The sequence below is a fragment of the Oncorhynchus keta genome, chromosome 7, assembly GCF_023373465.1.
Source record: "Oncorhynchus keta strain PuntledgeMale-10-30-2019 chromosome 7, Oket_V2, whole genome shotgun sequence".
Taxonomy (NCBI): domain Eukaryota; kingdom Metazoa; phylum Chordata; class Actinopteri; order Salmoniformes; family Salmonidae; genus Oncorhynchus; species Oncorhynchus keta.
In genome coordinates this window covers 18082617-18103809 of record NC_068427.1, presented here as the reverse complement: position 1 = coordinate 18103809, position 21193 = coordinate 18082617, and the positions used below count along the sequence as shown (strand labels likewise).

The 21193-nt window shown below is 41.3% G+C and overlaps 1 protein-coding gene across 1 annotated transcript in view; it reads right to left on the bottom strand.

Moving 5' to 3' along the window:
* Window positions 1-21193, bottom strand: part of LOC118386111 (collagen alpha-2(V) chain) — a 60166-nt gene that overhangs the window by 16638 nt on the left and 22335 nt on the right. Inside the window, exons 2-14 of the mRNA XM_035773539.2 lie at window positions 8724-8948; window positions 8462-8481; window positions 8296-8361; window positions 7879-7932; window positions 4714-4806; window positions 3150-3227; window positions 2942-2986; window positions 2795-2848; window positions 2388-2441; window positions 2043-2096; window positions 1891-1944; window positions 1737-1790; window positions 1361-1405 (exon numbers count right to left, since the gene is read on the bottom strand). Of these exons, the coding sequence (XP_035629432.2) occupies window positions 1361-1405; window positions 1737-1790; window positions 1891-1944; window positions 2043-2096; window positions 2388-2441; window positions 2795-2848; window positions 2942-2986; window positions 3150-3227; window positions 4714-4806; window positions 7879-7932; window positions 8296-8361; window positions 8462-8481; window positions 8724-8948 (896 nt within the window). The remainder of the gene's footprint in view (window positions 1-1360; window positions 1406-1736; window positions 1791-1890; window positions 1945-2042; window positions 2097-2387; window positions 2442-2794; window positions 2849-2941; window positions 2987-3149; window positions 3228-4713; window positions 4807-7878; window positions 7933-8295; window positions 8362-8461; window positions 8482-8723; window positions 8949-21193) is intronic.

Sequence of the window (21193 nt, the reverse complement as noted above, 5' to 3'; positions counted from 1 at the left end):
GGCACAGATCTCGGGAAGGGTACCAAAAAATGTCTCCAGCATTGAAGGTCCCCAAGAACACAGTGGCCTCCATCATTCATGAATGGAAGAAGTTTGGAACCACCAAGACTCTTCCTAGAGCTGGTCGCCCAGCCAAACTGAGCAATCGGGGGAGAAGAGCCTTGGTCAGTGAGGTGACCAAGAACCCGATGTTCGCTCTGAAGGAGCTCCAGAGTTCTTCTGTGGAGATGGGAGAACCTTCCAGGACAACCTTCTCTGCAGCACTCCACCAATCAGGCCTTTATGGTAGAGTGGCCAGACAGAAGCCACTCCTCAAAAATAGGCACATCACAGCCTTTTGGAGTTTGACAAAAGGCACCTAAAGGCTCTCAGACCACGAGAAACAAGATTATCTGGTCTGATGAAACCAAGATTGAACTCTTTGGCCTGAATGCCAAGATTCATGTCTGGAGGAAACCTGGCACCATCCCTACGGTGAAGCATGGTGATGGCAGCATCATGCTGTGGGGATGTTTTTCAGCGGCAGGGACTGGGAGACCATTCAGGATAGAGGGAAAGATGAATGGAGCAAAGTACAGAGAGATCCTTGATGAAAACCTGCCCCAGAGTGCTCAGGACCTCAGACTGGGGTGAAGGTTCACCTTCCAACAGGACAACAACCCTAAGCACACAGTCAAGACAATGCAGGAGTGGATTCGGGACAAGTCTCTGAATGTCCTTGAGTGGCCCAGCAAAAGCCCGGACTTAAATCCGATCTAACATGTCTGGAGAGAGCTGAAAATAGTTGTGCAGCAACGCTCCCCATCCAACCTGACAAAGAATGAGAGGATCTGCAGAGAAGACTGGGAGAAACTCCCCAAATACAGGTGTGCCAAGCTTGCAGCGTCAAACCCAAGAAGACTTGAGGCTTTAATCGCTGCCAAACGTGTTTCAACAAAGTACTGAGTAAAGGGTCTGAATACTTAGGTGAATGTAATATTCAATTTGTTCATTTTTAATACATTAAGCACATTGCACTGTTTATTTTAGACAGCCAACATAAATATATCCAAAGGTAATGTACAGTACAGGCATGGCTCCTCATCATGGGCTGCATCCATATAGTGCCTTCCAATGCTTGTCTCCTTTCATTCTTCACTACACTATGAATAATCTAGACTGGTCAAAGCTAACACTAGGCATCCACCATTTTGCTTTAACCTATCATATCTTTTGTGAACTGTGCAGACGGAGAGGAGTCTTCCAATGAACCAATAGATCCTTATCAATATAACATCACAATAAGGTTCAGTGTGTTTTGTCAGTGACTGCATAAGTTGCTAGTACACAATACTGTATATGTAAAATATTTTCCACTTACCATAGGGCCAGGTGTGCCAATCGGACCCGTGGGACCTAATGCACCCTAAGAGATCAATTACAAAAACATTGCATTCATCAATACATGCCTTTCAAAACGTTACAGTATGCATATACTTAATATATACTGAACAAAAATATAAACAACATGTAAAGTGTTGGTCCCATGTTTCATGAGCTGAAATAAATAAAAGATCCCAGAAATGTTCCATACACACAAAAAGCTTAGGTTCTGTGTATATTATACACTCATCTATATCATATCTATATGAATATCACTGACATATCATGACAAGCAAGAAATGACTATGATGTCAATATGAATCATAAAAACATAGTGAGCGAGTTATGGATATAACATCATATAGAGGCTGTACCTTGGATCCTACAGTTCCAGTTTCACCTCTTAGACCAATTGGACCTGTGTGACCCTGAAACAACAAAGTGTATTTCTCCATTAGTGGACAATAATGGCGTGACACATGAGTTCACAGTGAGGTTCTTTGAATGTTTGTTGGGGGTCATACTTACTCTATGGCCTTTCAATCCGGGAGGCCCAGGTGTCCCTGGAAATCCTCGAGCTCCCTGAAATACATGGTATTTTAGTACAGTGTCAATACAGTATTCCAGTCATTTTAGTCATAATTTCAAGTTTAACACTTCCGTTGTTATATATAACTTACCGCTGATCCAGGGAATCCCATCTCTCCAGAATTTCCTGATTTTCCTCCTTCTCCCTAGGATCATAATAAGTTAGTAACATGGCCATTTGCTATGTATAAAGTATGATGTTTCTTACACATCATGCTTGAGACCACACAAGTCGTGTTCATTCCAAATGGTCCTGGTTAGTACACTTCCTATCTTGCATGTTCACATCTTTCGAGATGGTTTCTGTTGGGAAGCATTTCCCACAACACAACAGACTCGTGAGGCAGACGACATTACCACGAGCCCACTAAAACCATGTCTTTGATACGCAGGGTGGCGCCAGTACTTCGGCTGCACAGAGATGAGCGTTTACTCACGTCTTCACCCGGCTTTCCCGGTGGCCCTTCAGGTCCCCTTTGTCCAGATGTACCCTGCAACAGAAGAGAATTATAAGACCTTGAATAAAGGAGTTATACATGCTTATGACAAGCCCTACAATGCATTAGAACTGCATCATCATTTATTATACCTGTCTGCTTTGTGAAAAGTGTGACCAGGAGATGAAATGGTCAACATAAACAGTTGCTCAGAAATTGTGTCCACGACAATGTATGCCTTCTGAAATTCTACAATCTGTCAGTTGTGTGTTGTTTGAGAAGATGAATGTGACTACTGTGGTGCCAACATGATTCAATGTGTTATTCTCATAGTCACGTTGTTGAGAATTGTTGCAACAGGGAACACCTGACTAGAAACATGACATGTGACAAGGAGAATGTCATACCATGTGACCTGGATCACCGACTTCCCCAGGGGGTCCTTGTGGTCCAGCATGGCCCTGAGAGAGAGAGTGAGCGAGAGAGGTCGGTGAACGGCTAACTCCAAATAAAGTTGTTTGAAATGATTTCTTCATGGGTTGCTTTTAACTTACAGGGTTTCCATTTGGCCCAGGAGGTCCTCTTGCACCTGCTTCCCCCTAAAACACAGATAACATCATTGCACACACAATCTTTACTTTTAAAAAGTATGGCCCCACAGACTCAATATTTGATACATCACAAAAGTTGAATTATCCAAGCCATAGCAAAGAAATATGACACGAGACTTCTGTGACCCAAGATAGTGTCACTGCTTCTTACACGAGTTCCTGGCACCATGGCCGTTTGGCCGGCAGATTTCTCATCCCCAAAGCCTCCAGCCATCTGAGCTCCCAGTCCCTGGAGAAACAGAACAGTGATTTAGAGTATTGGAAATGCATTCTGCAACTCAGAGAACACTCAGCATCTCAATGGGACAGCTAACAGCCAGGGGTGCTGTCCTGTCCCCATACTTTGTTTCTCAATAGGCCAGATAATGTCCAGATAATCAATCTGCTAATGTTTTATGGTTAGGGTCGTTCATGCCCCCATCGATCCCATTATCACCCCCCCCCCCACTCCTCTACTTCACGCTTGGTATCAACTGCTCCCTCATTAGTCAGGTGAAGCTTCCTGCATCCAGGACCTCTATACCAGGTGGTGTCAGAGGAATGCCCTAACAATTGTCAAAAACTCCAGCCACCTTAGTCATAGACTGTTTTCTCTCCTACCGCATGGCAGGTGGGACCGGAGCACCGTTCATGCCCCCCATCGATCCCATTATCACCTCCCCCACCCCACTCCTCTACTTCACGCTTGGTATCAACTGCTCCCTCATTAGTCAGGTGAAGCTTCCTGCATCCAGGACCTCTATACCAGGTGGTGTCAGAGGAATGCCCTAACAATTGTCCAAAACTCCAGCCACCTTAGTCATAGACTGTTCTCTCTCCTACCGCATGGCAAGTGGTACCGGAGCACCAAGTCTAGGTCCAAAAGGCTTCTTAACAGCTTCTACCCCAAAGCCATTAGATATCTGAACTGCTAATGAAATGGCTACCCAGACTATTTGTATCACCCCACCCCCGTTACACTGCTGCCAGTCTCTGTTTATTATCTATGCATAGTCTCTACCTACATGTACATATTACCTCAATTACCTTGACTAACCGGTGCCCCTGCACATTGACTCTGTACCGGTATCCTCTGTATATAGCCTCACTACATTTATTTTAATGCTGCTCTTTAATTATTAGTTATTTTTTCTTATCAATTTTTTACTTAACACTTCTTATTCTTAAAACTGCATTGTTGGTTAAGCATTGTAAGTAAGCATTTCACTGTAAGGTCTACTACACCTGTTGTATTCTGCACATGTGACAAACAAACATTTGATTTGATGCAGTCAGTCTCTCCTCAACTCTTAGCCAATAGAGACTGGCATGCATTGTATTTATATTAGCCCTCTGATTACAATGAAGAGCAAGACGTCTGGGTCAAACAAGGACATTTCTAAGTGACCCCAAACTTTTGAACGGTAGTGTACATTTAAGCAATAAGGTACGAGGGGGTGTGGTACATGGCCAATATACCACAGCTAAAGGCTGTTCTTATGCATAACAATGTGGAGTGCCTGGACCACCCTTAGCGGTGGTATTTTGGCCATATACCACGAACCCCAGTCCCTTATTGCTATTATAAACTGGTTAGAAACTAATTGAGCTGTAAAAATACATGTGTTGTCATACCCGTGTAATACCACAGCTGTCAGCCAATCAGCATTCAGGGCCACCCAGTTTCTAATTCACATTATACATTGTTTATGAGGGGTGGGTATTGTAGTACTTACCCCTGGTGGACCCTGGTTTCCTGCAGGTCCGGGTTCTCCTGGATTTCCAGGCACACCAGGCTCTCCGTCATATCCTGCTGCTCCACGTAGCCCCTTCAATTAGATCATGTCATGTTAATATAAACAGGACAATGCATTACAGGTTCATACGGTGTCATTCATTATGTGCCAAATTATAACTTGATGTGCGACCTACATTTCTGCTCAAACCATGTATTGATATTAGTGACAGTTGAGTTCCATTTAGGTTTAGTAATATATGTGTAGACATTCATATTGCCTTCTGGTTCTAAAGCATGTATTCTAGTTGATATGCAATGACAGTGGATGATGAAAATGGCCACAAATGAGAGAAAAAAATGATTACAGTGTATGCTTGACAAAACTGATAAATTGAATCAAGGGTGTTAAACATAATATGAGAGGCAGACCAGCAACATATGTCATAAATCAGAAAGACTAATGTTGTTCTGCTAAATAAGATTCTGCTTAATGTATGCCCTCAATATGATCAGCATTTCAATGAGGGAAGCATATAAATGCATAATTTATTATTTTGTCGTGTACTGAATTTAAACAAAATACATAAGTTGGGAATGGGTCTATCGGAATGTTTTCTAATAATGCTAATGTATTGTACATTTTTTTTGCTCAATCTCTTGATCATCAAGAAGTAATTAATCAAAGAGACAAATCTCCAGAAAGTGCATAGCACATCAATTTGAACTATCTTCAAGTCATGAAGTCTCCATTATCTTTGAAGACATTGTATTATATTTAAGCATGACAATAAAAGCCATTAATAAATTAATCCATCTAATTATATTATAGTTATCACATAAAGTAGTTTCTTCTTTGAAATATCCTAATTAAATAGTGACTAAGAAGTAAGTTTATTATCATGTCTCAGCTTGATTAGCCTCAATAAAAAAATTAAGGCTGTGCTATACTTAAACAAAAAGGCTTGAGGGGTTGTGGTATGTGGCCAACCTACCACGGCTAAGGGCTGTTCTTATGCACGACGCAAAGCGTAGTGCCTGGATAGAGCCCTTAGCCGTGGCCTATTGGCCATATACCACAAACCCCTGAGATGCCTTATTGCTATTATAAACTGGTTACCAATGTAATTAGAACAGTAAAAATAAATGTTTTGTCATATCAGTGGTATAGGGGCTGATATATTGTCTTAGCTGTGTGCTTAGGGTCGTTGTCCTGTTGGAAGGTGAACCTTCACCCACGTCTGAGGTCCTGAGCGCTCTGGGGCAGGTTTTCACCAAGGATCTCTCTGTACTTTGCTCCATTCATCTTTCCCTCTATCCTGAATGGTCTCCCAGTCCCTGCCTCTGAAAAACATCCCCACAGCATGATGCTGCCATCACCATGCTATACCGTAGGGATGGTGCCAGGTTTCCTCCAGACGTGATGCTTGGCATTCAGGCCAAAGAGTTCAATCTTGGTTTCATCATTTAGGTGCCTTTTGGCAAACTCCAAGCAGGCTGTCATGTGCCTATTACTGAGAAGTGTCTTCTGTCTGGCCACTCTACCATAAAGGCCAGATTGGTGGAGTACTGCAGAGATGGTTGTCCTTCTGGAATGTTCTCCCATCTCCACAAAGGAACTCTGGAGCTCTGTAAGAGTGACCATCGGGTTCTTGGTCACTTAACTGACCAAGGCCCTTCTCCCCCAACTGCTCAGTTTGGCTGGGCGTCCAGCTCTAGGAAGAGTTTTGGTTGTTCCAAACATCTTCCATTTAAGAATGATTGAGGCCACTGTGTTCTTGGGGACCTTCAATGCTGGAGAAATGTTTTGGTACCCTTCCCCAGATCTGTGCCTCAAAACAATCCTGTCTCGGAGCTCTACGGACAATTCCTTCGACCTTATCTCAGCTCACTGGTCACCATAACAACACCCACCCATAGCACTCGCTCCAGCAGGTATATTTCACTGGTCATTTCCAAAGCCAACACCTCATTTGGCCGCCTTTCCTTCCAGTTCTCTGCTGGCAGTGACTTGAACGAATTGCAAAAATCACTGAAGTTGAAGACATATCTCCCTCACTAACTTTAAGCATCAGCTGTCAGAGCAGCTTACCGATCGCTGCAGCTGTACACAGCCCATCTGTAAATAGCCCATCCAACCAACTACCTACCTCATCCCATATTTGTTGTTCTGCTCTTTTGTACACCAGTATTTCTACTTGCACATCCTCATCTGCACATCTATCACACCAGTGTTAATTGCTAAATTGTAATTACTTCGCCATTATGGCCGATTTATTGCCTTGCCTCCTTACTTCTTTTGCACACACTGTATACAGATTTTCCTATTGTGTTATTGTGTTTGTTTGTCCCATGTGTAACTCTGTGTTGTTGTCTTTGTCGCACTGCTTTACTTTATCTTGGCCAGGACGCAGTTGTAAATGAGAACTTGTTTTCAACTGGCCTACCTGGTTAAATAAAGGTAAAATAAAAAATGTAAAAAATGGCTTGGTTTTTGCTCTGACATGCACTGTCAACTGTGGGACCTTATATGTGTCTTTCCAAATCATGTCCAATCAATTGAAATGATCACAGGTGGACTCCAGTCAAGTAAATGCGTGTCAACGATGATCAATGGAAACAGGATGCATCTGAGCTCAATTTCGAGTCTCATAGCAAAGGGACTGAATACTTATGTAAGTAAGGTATCTGTTTTTTTTTATTGATTTTTTATACATTTGCAAAATTTTCGAAAAACCTGTTTTCGCTTTGTCATTATGCAGTATTCTGTGTAGATTGATATGGAAAAAAAGTTATTTAAACCATTTTAGAATAAGGCTGTGGAAAAAATCAAGGGTTCTGCATACTTTCCGAATGCAATTTACCTCAAACGCCTTTCCCAAATCAATCAACGTTTTTACAAGATAGTCACTGTGTTGACTGCACAGGTGGGTCCACATGGATCATACTACTTCTGAGGGGCTGTCACATAAAAGGGTGATCACACTATTGCTTTAGTCCCAGGACAAGGAATGATAAAGGATTTGAGATTTGGCAAAGATCCCCTTTGAATCAAAACAATTTTTTTTTGTCAATGTGCCAATGGATTAATTAATTATGCAGTACAGAACTAAAGCCTTGCTAAACGCATAATGTATTTGCTCTGTGAGTCATGTTTGGAACGTACAGGTCTTCCTTTCTGTCCTCGGTCCCCTCTGAATCCTGGCGATCCGGGAGGCCCCTGTTTTTAGGACAAAAAGAAGGGATGAAAAAGTCACAATTAGCATAGGCACAATAATGTTCCTTCATAAATCCTTCACGATAATATCATTACTATGGAAACAGAGTAAAGTCATTCCGGATTCTCTGTCAAGTACAGTTGTACTACACAGGAATCCTTTCAGGTCAAGTTAAAGGTAACTGTTCTCTTCTGCCATCTAGTGTCGACTCAAAGAGTTTTACAAAAATCAACACCACAACTGAAAAACAGCTGGTTAAAGCTATATGCACCAACAAAGCTTTATGTTGTTGAATCGCAACAAAGATCCAGATCATAAACTCAGTTTATAATAGACTTTGAAAACAAAGTGAACTATAAGCTTACCATAGGCCCAGGACGACCTCTGATCCCAGTCACCTGTGGCACTTCTCCAGGTTCTCCTTTCTGACCCTACAAACGAAGAGCAAGAAGGCAGAAGTTGCTCCACCGTTTAAATTCAATTAGTAATACGATATTATAAAGATGTATCACAATGATATATTAAGCTTACCCTGTAGACTCTGCCACCATCTGAAAATGACAGAACATAACAGACATAAAGAATCAAGTCACAAAAGCATCTAGTCTACGATGACTTCATTGTCATGAGGGGAGTTAATTCTTATTTTCTTCATAGCAAAGCACTGAGTTCACACGTAGTTACATTAATAGTTACACATTCATGAACAGTTCACACTGGGTTCTCTCATAAGAAATGTTTTTCATGACTTGGGGTCACAACAAATTTCAGGTCACGCTTTCCGACAACTCACCGGGTCTGCCGTTGCTACTGGTGTCTGAGCCGCCCTCGCTCTGGCAGATGGGACAGCACTCGCCCTCGGGGATGGTCACCTTCTCACAGTTGGACAGCTCATCGCACTGGATCTCGTCACACAGGACGGAGCCGCTGTCGCACACGCAGATCCTACATGGCTCTGGTTTCCAAATGTCTCGGTTGGTGTACACCTGGCCATCGACTGTGCAGCCCGCGTCATCTCCTGTGGAAGGCGGGACCGACAGGACAGGTCAGACAAAGGTCAGAGTTCAGCCATGGAAAGTCAAACTTGATGCCCCCCCTTCCTAAAAATATTTTATGAATAGTCTCAAATGCCAGGATATAAAATGAACGTGGAAAAAAATGAAATAATGGCAATAGGAAAAAGAAAAAGAGAAACTCATGCTCTACAGAAATCTTTTAAGTGGACCACAAAAAACATTAAATACTTGGGATGCTTAAAGTGACAACAAACAACAAATATATAAAGATGACTTTATCCCATTTCTCAAAAATATGAAAGCAGATCTAATCAAATGGAACAGAATTCCAATAAATCTATGTAGAATAAAACTCTTCAGAAAGGCATGGCTCCCAAAGTTTTTAATAGCAATGACCCCACCAAACACATTCCTTAAAAAGTATACTCGGTCATAACAGACTTTATATGTGCAAATAAAAGTCTATAATTCTAAGCTTCCAGACATTGAACTGTATCAACTCACCACGCAAGGCTTTTACTTGTGAAATATAGTTAAATGCACTAAAGAGGAACAATAGGTACATATTGAAGATACGAATGCTCATTCTGCATCTGTGGTGAAAGGTGACAGAGCTAGAGCAGTACTTGTAAGAACATGAGACATCCCGAAAATAAGTCTTCTCACAATTTTTTGTCTGTTGGCCTGCAAACTATTATGAACCCTCTATGGAAAGATGAGACTCTCATGAACACGTTTTTGCTTTACGAATCCCACAAGCGTCTTTGGAATTGTCTGAAGTCGGTACAGCCCGATCTGCTAACTTCTGTCTGTAGCGGTCGAACGGTTTGAGCTACACAGTAAAAGACCCTTCTAGGTAAAGGTAGGATGCCCACTGACCTCACAAGACTCATCTGATGGTCCCCTGGTACCACTCAAAACAAAATTAAGGAAGTATACACTACCGGTCAAAAGTTTTAGAACACCTACTCATTGCAGGGTTTTTCTTTATTTTTACTATTTTCTACATTGTAGAATAATAGTGAAGACATCAAAACTAGGAAATAACACATATGGAATCACGTAGTAACCAAAACAGTGTTAAACAAATCAAAATAGATTTTATATTTGAGATTCTTCAAATAGGAGGTGTTATGGTGTGGGGTGCTTTCAAGTCACAATTAACCAGCATGGCTACCACAGCATTCTGCAGCGATACGACATCCCATCTGGTTTGGTTTTAGTGGGACTTATCATTTGTTTTTCAACAGGACAATAACCCAACACACCTCCAGGATGTGTAAGGGCTATTTTACGTGTAATTAGAGTGATAGAGTGCTGCATCTGACCTGGTCTCCACAATCCCCCGACCTCAACCAAGTTGAGATGGTTTGGGATGAGTCGGACTGCAGAGTGAAGGAAAAGCAGCCAAGAAGTACTCAGCACATGTGGGAACTCCTTCAAGACTGTTGGAAAAGCATTCCAGGTGAAGCTGGTTGAGAGAATACCAAGAGTGTGGAAAGCTGTCATCAAGGCAAAGGGTGGCTATTTTAAGTATCTCAAATCTCAAATATATTCTGATTTGTTTAACACTGTTTTGGTTACTACATGATTCCATATGTGTTATTTCATCGTTTTGATGTCTTCACTATCATTCTTCAATGTAGAAAATTGTAAAAATAAAGAAAAACCTTTGAATGAGTACTGTAGATGTTCTACAACTTTTGAACGGTAGTGAATATGGAGACTGTTTAGTGATACAAATAAGGGGTTACATACATGTAAAAAAGCAAAGGTTTCCAGATCTTTCTTAAATCTCTTAGATATAGGATAGACACATTAGAACAAACTTCCTTTTGGTTCCATCTGTTGTCCAATGTACTTCCTCTGTTAATTGATGCATTTATATGGGCTAATAACAGTAAGGTCAAATAAATGTTTTCATCCAATAATGTTTGTATATATTTTTTTGATGCGTCAAGAGGTCTTAAAATTCAAAATCAAATAGCAAAATGATCCCTGTAGCTTTAACTCCAAAACGTTCTGGGACACTAAAGTCCATGGAGAATATGAGCACATCCTCCCAGCTGCCCACTGCACTGAGGTTAGGTAACACTGTCACCACCGATAAATCCCTGATAATCAAGAATTTCAAGAAGTATTTCTCTACGGCTGGCCATGCTTTCCACCTGGCTACCCCAACCCCGGGCCAACAGCTCCACACAGCTACTTGCCCAAGACTCCACAGCTTCTCCTTCACCCAAATCCAGATAACTCATGTTCTGAAAGAGCTGCAAAACCTGGACCCGTACACCTGGGTTAGACAATCTGGACCCTCTATTTCTAAAATGATCTACAGGCATTTTTTCAACCCCTATTACTACTCTGTTCAACCTCTCTTTCGTATTGTCCGAGATTCCCAAAGATTGGAAAGCTGCCGCGGTCATCCTCCTCTTCAAAGGGAGAGACACTCGAGACCCAAACTGTTACAGACCTATATCCATCCTGCCCTGCCTTTCTAAAGTCTTCGAAAGCCAAGTTAACAAACGGATCACTGACCATTTCGAATCCCACCATACCTTCTCCGCTGTGTAATCCAGTTTCCGAGCTGGTCACAGGTGCACCTCAGCCACACTCAAGGTACTAAATTATATCATAACCGCCATCGATAAAAGACAGTACTGTGCAGCAGTCTTCATCGACCTGGCCAAGGCTTTCGACTCTGTCATTCACCATATTCTTATCGACAGACTCAACAGCCTTGGTTTCTCAAATGATTGCCTCGCCTGGTTCACCAACTACTTCTCAGATAGAGTTCAGTGTGTCAAATCGGAGGGCCTGTTGTCCGGACCTCTGGCAGTCTTTATTGGGATGCCACAGGATTCAATTATCGGGCCGACTCTTTTCTCTGTATATATCAATGATGTTGCTCTTGCTGCGGGTGATTCCTTGATCCACCTCTACGCAGACGTCACCATTCTGTATACATCTGGCCCTTCGTTGGACACTGTGTTAACTAACCTCCAAACGAGCTTCAATGCCATACAACACTCCTTTCGTGGCCTCTAACTGCTCTTAAATGCTAGTAAAACTAAATGCATGCTCTTCAACCGATCGCTGCCCGCACCTGCCCGCCCGACTAGCGTCACTACTCTGACTTAGAATATGTGGACAACTACAAATACCTATGTGTCTGGCTAGACTGTAAACTCTCCTTCCAGACTCCTATTAAGCATCTCCAATCCAAAATTAAATCTAGAATCGGCCTATTTCGCAACAAAGCCTCCTTCACTCACGCTACCAAACATACTGACTATCCTACCGATCCTGGACTTCGGCGATGTCATTAACAAAATAGCCACCAACACTCTACTCAGCAAGCTGGATGCAGTCTATCACAGTGCCATCCGTTTTGTCACCAAAGCCCCATATACCACCCACCACTGCGACCTGTATGCTCTCGCCGGTTGGCTCTCACTACATATTCGTCGCCAGACCCACTGGCTCCAGGTCATCTATAAATCTTTTCTACGTAAAGCTCCGCCTTATCTCAGCTCACTGGTCACCATTACAACACCCACCCATAGCACGCGCTCCAGCAGGTATATCTCACTGGTCATCCCCAAAGCCAACAGCCACTTTGGCTGCCTTTCCTTCCAGTTCTCTGCTGCCAATGACTGGAACGAATTGCAAAGCTTGCTGAAGGTGGAGACTTATATCTCCCTCACTAACTTTAAGCATCAGCTATCTGAGCAGCTTACCGATCACTGCAGCTGTATGTAGCCCATCTGTAAATATTCCACCCAACTACTTACCTCATCCCCACATTGTTTTTATTAACTTTTTTTGCTCTTTCGCACACCACTATTTATACTTGCACATCATCATCTGCACATCTATCACTTCAGTGTTAATTTGCTAAATTGTCATTTCCTCGCTACTATGACCTATTTATTGCCTTAGCTCCATTTGCACACACTGTATATAGATTTTTCTATTGTGTTATTGACTGTACTTTTGTTTATCCTACGTGTAACTCTGTGTTGTTTTTTTGTCGCACTGATTTGCTTTATCTTGGCTCGGTCGCAGATGTAAATGAGAACTTGTTCTCAACTGGACTACCTGGTTAAATAAAAGTGAAATAAAAATAAAAATAATCCATGCCTTCTGGAAATGCTATAATATCCAAAAGTTATGGGCAGAGTTAGAATAGTTGGCTGTCAGAAGTATTCCAATGTAAACGTAATTTTTATCCACTTGTCTGCATATTTCAAGATATGGCATATGAGGCATGGGATGCACTATACCTGTATATACAGTGGGGTAAAAAAGTATTTAGTCAGCCACCAATTGTGCAAGTTCTCCCACTTAAAAATGAGAGAGGCCTGTAATTTTCATCATAGGTACACTTCAACTATGACAGACAAAATGAGGAGAAAAAAAATCCAGAAAATCACATTGTAGGATTTTAATGAATTTGTTTGCAAATTATGGTGGAAAATAAGTATTTGGTCAATAACAAAAGTTTATCTCAATACTTTGTATTGGATGATCAATGGAAACAGGATACACCTGAGCTCAAATTAGTCTCATATCAAAGGATCTGAATACTTATGTAAATAAGGTATTTCTGTTCTGTAAAAATGTTTTTTTTTAAACTGTTTTTGCTTTTTCATTATGGGGTATTGTGTGTAGATTGATGAGGAAAATATATCATTTAATCAATTTTAGAATAAGGCTGTACCGTAACAAAATGTGGAAAAAGTCAAGGGGTCTAAATATTTTCCGAATGTACTGTTTAACATTAAAATATTACATTTTTATTACACTCTACGTCTTGAATTCTTATGTGAATTTACAGCAAATCTTCATGGGTTTACCTCTTTTAACTACTCCAAAGGCAGCAGAGAGTTGGCTATATCAAGATAAGTTCCCATACGTTTTAACACAATGTATCCACAGTCACAACCAAATACTTATTCATTATGATTTATCTTTCTATCTACTGATTTACTTATTGAACTTCTGCTCTACCAGGTAAGTATGTTGACTGAGAAGAACACATTCTCATTTACAGCTACACCTGATGAAGAGATGCAGGGGAAAGGAGAGTGGTTGTACTGTACTGTGAGCTGCATTAGCATTTCTAGGTAATCATGATCATTGACAAACAAAACAAGCTAATTTATCAAAGGGCTAAATACTGTAAGCTCATGGAGTAGAAGTGACATGCAGATCCTTTACCTGTTACCATTGTAAACACCAGGTGGCACCCCTGAGCTTTATAGGTAACCCCTTGACAAGAACACACCTCACAGACTGGTCAGTGCCAGACTGCCTGGAACATGTCTACCAGCCCAACAGCTCTTACAAGATACTACTTTTATAGCAGTCAAATGTTTCCATGTATATATGTTCTTCAGTGAAACCTGTGCTGTGAGGTCTGACTGGTAGGAAACAGACTGAGCAGTCGGCTATGTCATCACTTTGGCATTGTGGGGATAATGGATCATTCCAGATCCAAGCTAATCTTCTAAATGAACCATGTGTTAGTTTACTCCACAACATATACAAAATGACCACAGGCAGTGTTTTCCCTGAAATCAGACTTCCTCAAATGGATGTCGTAGACCTTGACCAACATTTTTACAAAGGTATGAAAAGATTATGACAAAATCTATACACGAAAATATCATCCTGGAATATTTGGTTCACCAGGATCTTATTTTCTATATTGGAGGAAGATAGTATGTAAAAGAGTCTGACTTTACAGTGCTGTGCTGACTACTCAGCAAAGAGAAGACAGAACAGATAATGAGAAACTAAGACTCTTATTCTGGGAACTGGATCAAACAAAGGCAAATAAGTCCATGATAATTGCGTAGAAAGCCAGTGAGATGATGTTACTGATACCATCAATCACTTATGCCTTAACAAGGCACAATGAGGACCACCTGGCTATCTCAAAATAGAAGGAACTACAGTCTTGTCCAGCTACAATATGGCGTGATCAAATATACTGTAAGTCAATTTAAGTGATTGACTGTGGCAGAATTAAAGGTTTTTCCCCTGCCCCAATGAATGTCTGTGGTTATGAGTCATACCGCCCCCATCAGCCGCCACACACAGCCACCCCCCACGACACCCACCCTTATGTCTCAGAAATCCGTATGGCGGTGGTGGTGGTGGATCACTCCCCCTCTGTGGCAGCGTTGATCCGTAGAACCGGTCCTCCACCATGTCTCCATTCGTTATCTCTGGACCTCTCTGTGGAACCAGCTGTTCACTCTACACTGGTCTAGGCTACTTCAAGAGTAGATAGGGCCTCAAGAAAGTTTCTAGGTCGTCCATGTTCTAAACATTTGATGAGTCCCGGGATGGGTTACTGTCTTTCCTCCAAGTACCATCCATAACTAAAGACGGGACTTTCGTTAATAATAACCCATTTCCAGGCTATTGCTCTGTGAGAATGCACATTTGGATCAATTTAATCAATAAAACACTGGAACAAACAAAGAAGAAACTCATCTTCATATGAATTCATACATCAAAGATGTTTTTTTGCAAACCACAATGACATTTTTGTTGTTGTTGCCGTAACTGACTTTGATTGAAAAGGTCTTGGTTTGGATTCCTGTCCCCATGTCTTTACTGTGTTTCTGTAACCTTGCAGATGTATAATTGTTATTTGCGGCAGATTGAAATGGCCTACTGTCATGTAGGACATTTCACATCGGCTATATAAAATATGCACATAGTTTGATTTAGTTCGCTTTTCTGAAACTCTCCCACAGAAAGTATTGCGCAACTGGAGATATGTCGGCTTGGCTTACTATAGGTTACACTCACTGTGTAGTGTCACAAATATGACAGATATGTAGCCAATAGTTATAATCAATGACATTTAAAGCTATGGAGCATGTAAGAGTCTTTGATAGTCTAGTTGTGCTCATCCTGTCGAGCTGATCGGTGAGTGCTGGTAGGCGCAAAAAAGGATACACTTCTATGCTGTAGTGGGGCCGATATTTTTCTTGTGTTTTTATGTAAAACAATAGTTGTTGAGATGTACATTTCAGATCCATTTTTGTATATCTGAACAGCAGTTTGACAAATCTACCTTGTTTTATTCGAGCGCTAAAGCAATACTTTTTGTGCACCCCCCATGGATTTAAAATGCCCTCTCAGGCACCTCATCCTGGAGCCTGGCCTACTCGTGCCCTCATAAACGCTCTTGCAGGCAGGAAGAAAACATCTACATCGACCATAATCCTTTGCTAGTTACGGCCAATTTCCCCATGATCCTTAGCAATTGTTTGGTACTATTCAGCCCCATTCAGCAATATGGCATGATTCAAATTCAAATACTTCCAGCTTCATGTGCCATCGAGGGTTTTCCATAGGAATACGTGGATGATGTCAGCGCTATCACTATCTAAACTGTGTCACATTACATGCGCGAGCGTTGTAGAATAAATGCACACATACATGCTATTCAATCCAAACTGCCCGTGCGCGTCAATGAGTGTTTGTGTAGCCAGGCTCTAAAATAGAACTTGGTTCTATGTATGACGCATGATGCATTGCAAGTCCCGCCTCTCCTATCACCTCATTGGTTTTTAGGAGCATATACCCACGTGCGTGATTGAAAGATGAACTTCCTTTCACACTCCAGTCCAGTTGGTGATGGTAATACACCTTAAAGTTGGTTTCCAACTGCCATATAAAGTCCACAGAAGAAGAAGAAAAAGACGGAGGAAAGATTACTAGAAACGAACTATCTTTCCCCTTTTATCTATGTATTAATTGTTGCGATCACACAGCGCATTTTGTGTGACTCAATATGGGTCAAAATTCTAAAAGGTCCAGAAAAAAGGACCTTGTGCATTTTAGGTCAAATAACAACCCAATGTTTATATCCCAGGACAAATTAGCTAGCAACAGACAAAATCAACATGCGCGTGATGGCATATGCGGACATACTTGTACATGCATCTAGTCTGTGCAGGACTTGGAAAATGCAACCCCCCCTCAGTTTAATTCATTGCCAGTTCCATACTTTCCTCAGACAATTAAAAACCTGCTAACAGTGAAAAAACATGCTGCCCCCCTTTTGTGGAGTTCGTCTGAATACTAGTGTATTTCCCACTAGTATTCTCACTCAGACTGACCACTCTTGTTTGAGAACATGGAATTTCTCTAGGTTACTGAGAGAATGAGAGACTGTTTAGTTGTGTTCTCAGTAAGACTCCCTAGACTGTTAAACTACCTCAGGGGGAACAAAAGCCAGACAGAGCTTACTACAAGCTCTATGGAGACGCAAGATTCGGAGTGTAGCAACGTCTTTTTGTCACAAAAGGGGCTCCTTGTAATACTGTCCAGAATTCTTACATACTTTTGTACTACCTGAAAATTGAGACTTGCTCTATCATTCCTTCCACAGCCGTGGGGGACAGTGTTGCTGCTTGGTTCCTTGATCTGATCAATAGGCTTTATAGGCTATTCATCAAAGTTGTCTATTTTGCATTGATGCAAAAATAATAAAATGCACAATTTTGCATTGATTGATTGAACCAAATGTAATCTCAGCGACTGTTCAAACTGTAAACCAAACAAGAATCCACCCAAAAAGGTATAATTTGAAGTAAAAACTAATGATTCCAGGATATTGTGAAATGGTTTAACCTGCTGTAGCCAACTAGCTAGCCATGTATTTTTTTTCTCCGTGACCAATACATAATGACGTTCTATTTGTAGCTGATATGGAAAGTAATACACAAGCAGCATATCAAACTGGGATAATGTTTTAGGTTACACCAGCAAGAATAAGAATATTTGCCAGTTCATATTATTTTATTATACATCTGATTATTTCTCATGGAGATGTGGGAAGCTAATAAGGCTAGATAGCTTGCTATATTTTTAGCCAGGCTGAAGCCAGATAGACAGGCTGCTATCCAGCTACTACTGGCAAGGGAAGGGAAACACTATATTCATGCCACTTCGATACTGAAGTGAATTTTTCTTAGCAGTATAGGAAAACTTATGCAGCTAGCTAGGGTAATTAATGTAGCAGGTTGGGAGACTGAGGTTAAGGTTAGGGTCAAGGAAAATTCTCTCCTAACCTGTTAAGAAAATCACTTTGTATCGAAGTGACGTGAAAAGTGTGTCCCAGCAAGGGAAGGCAACTCTTCCGTGCGTTCACTAAATGAAATGACAACAACAAAAAAACGTTGCTATCACCCCCTTGTGAATGGAAGTGGGACTGGTGAGGATATCATGTTTCCAAAAGGTGTCCGCTGCTCCAAAAATCCCACTCCACCCACCGCACATGCACTTACAGTTGAAATCGGAAGTTTACATACACCTTAGCCAACTACATTTTAACTCAGTTTTTCACAATTCCTGACATTTAATCATTGTAGAAATTCCCTGTCTTAGGTCAGTTAGGATCACCACTTTATTTTAAGAATGTGAAATGTCAGAATAATAGTAGAGAGAATGATTTATTTCAGATGTTATATCTTTCATCAAATAAAATACAATTTTATTTGTCACATACACATGGTTAGCAGATCATCACATTCCCAGTGGGTCAGAATTTTACATACACTCAACTAGTATTTGATAGCATTGCTTTTAAAATGTTGAATTTCGGTCAAACTTTTCGGGTAGCCTTCCACAAGCTTCCCACAATAAGTTGGGTGAATTTTGTCCCACTCCTCCTGACAGAACTGGTGTAACTGAATCAGGTTTGTAGGCCTCCTTGCTCACACACGTTTTTTCAGTTCTGCCCACAAATGTTCTATGGGATTGAGGTCAGGGATTTGTGATGGCCACTCCAATACCTTGACTTTGTTGTCCTTAAGCCATTTTGCCACAACTTTGGAAGTAAGCTTGGGGTCATTGTCCATTTGGAAGACTCATTTGCAACCAAGCTTTAACTTCCTGACTGATGTCTTGAGATGTTGCTTCAATGTATCCACATAATTTCCCTGCCTCATGATGCCATCTATTTTGTGAAGTGCACCAGTCACTCCTGCAGCAAAGCACCCCCACAACATGATGCTGCCACCCCTGTGCTTCAGGGTTGGGATGGTGCTCTTCGGCTTGCAAGCCTCCCCCTTTTTCCTCCAAACATAACGATGGTCATTATGGCCAAACAGTTCTATTTTTGTAACATCAGACCAGAGGACATTTCTCCAAAAAGTATGATCTTTGTCCCCATGTGCAGTTGCAAACCGTAGTCTGGCTCTTTTATGGCGGTTTTGGAGCAGTGGCTCTTCCTTGCTAAGCGGCCTTTCAGGTTATGTCCATATAGGACTTGTTTTACTGTGGATATAGATACTTGCACATGTTTCCTCCAGCATGGTCCTTTGCCGTTATTCTGGGATTGATTTGCACTTTTGGCACCAAAGTACTTTCATCTCTAGGAGACAGAACGTGTCTCCTTCCTGAGCGCTATGGCGGCTGTGTGGTCCCATAGTGCTTATACTTGTGTACTATTGTTTGTATAGAAGAACGTGGTACCTTCAGGCGTTTGGAAATTGCTCCCAAGGATGAACCAGACTTGTGGAGGTCTACCATTTTTTTTCTGAGGTCTTGGCTGATTTCTTTTGATTTTCCCATGATGTCAAGCAAAGATGCACTGAGTTTGAAGGTAGGCCTTGAAATACATACACAGGTACACCTCCAATTGACTCAATTGACTGAAATCAATTAGCCTATCAGAAGCTTATAAAGTCATGACATAATTTCCTGGTATTTTCCAACCTGTTTAAAGGCACAGTCAACTTAGTGTATGTAAACTTCTTACCTATGGAATTGTGAGCAGTGAACAGTGAATTGTAAGTGAAATAATCTGTCTGTAAACAATTGTTGGAAAAAATGACTTGTGTCATGCACAAAGTAGATGTCCTAACCGACTTGCCAAAACTATAGTTTGTTAACAAGAAATGTGTGTAATGGTTGAAAAACGATGTTTAATGACTCCAACCTAAGTGTATGTAAACTTCCGACTTCAGCTGTAGATCAATGGAGTGGAGCTTGTAGTAACTTTAAAAGTGAACCACAGTATCCAAACTTGAACAATGTCAAACATCTATGATCAAATTCCAGTGAATCTGTCAGAAGGTTAAAATGAATGGGTACTTCATGGATTTTCCTTGGCTAATGTGGAAATACTCATACTCATACTCACTACATTGTGTTTGGGGAGTAGACTATTACAGCCAGAAGTGTAGAGGTTACAAAATGACCTGATGGAAACAATGAGTTATTTAAACTCGACTCTCTCTTTCCCAAAACCAAAAAAGACTCAATGCCAGCCAAACTGTTTCAGATAGTAGGCTTACTCTTGTTCAAATAGCAAGGTGTCCCGAATGCTCTGTCAGGTGTCAGACGCATCCAAAAGCAGCCTAATCCTTTTGATATGACTTAATCATTTTATTATTGTTTGTTTTCGTTGTAGGCCTGAACAGATCTGCCATTTGGGAAGACCAGAATGTTCCTGCTGACAGTGTTGATCCTGTAGGAATACTGTCAGAATACTGCCTGCTTTTTCCAAGTCATGCAGATGAGTTACAGATGCTGGGTGGCTTTGCGGCCTCTGTGGTGCCTGCTTTGAACCCTCTGGTGTCAGAGCCTACATAAATCTCCCAGTTCCTCTTCCCCTTTGACACCCTCCTGTCATTGGTTCACTGAAAAAGCTATCCAGGACAGTGGTTGGTCACAAACAACTGGGTCACAATTGTATCTATGAAGCTTATTGAAGGCTCATAACCATTTTTAACACCTAGGTAGATGTTTCACAAATAATTTATAAGCAAATGCCATACTATAAAGGGCGATATGACAGGTCCTTACACCTGGCATTATTGCCACGTGGCAGACGGCGTATTGTGTGTGCAGCTTTGGAAGGCTTCATTAAGCCTTTTTATACAACGGGTGGGTCTAATTCTGGATGCTGATTGGTTAAAATCAAATTTCAGCCAGTGTCTATTCCACAAGTTACCACCAGCTAAAGTGATAACGTTGCCTATTTACTCTATTCCATCTCACTGTACAATCCACTGTCTCATCAGCCCAGACAGGCAATTTAATAAACTTGATCACCACTGTAAAAAGCATCTAGACATTTTCTCCCATTTCTTTTAGACTAGCAATTGGTTTTCAGTAGCAAAGATTTGTATAAACCTTGCTGTCTATCTCCCTGACATTTGCAACATTGTTTAAATATTGAAATTCAATCTCCAACTGTCCCATAGCAATG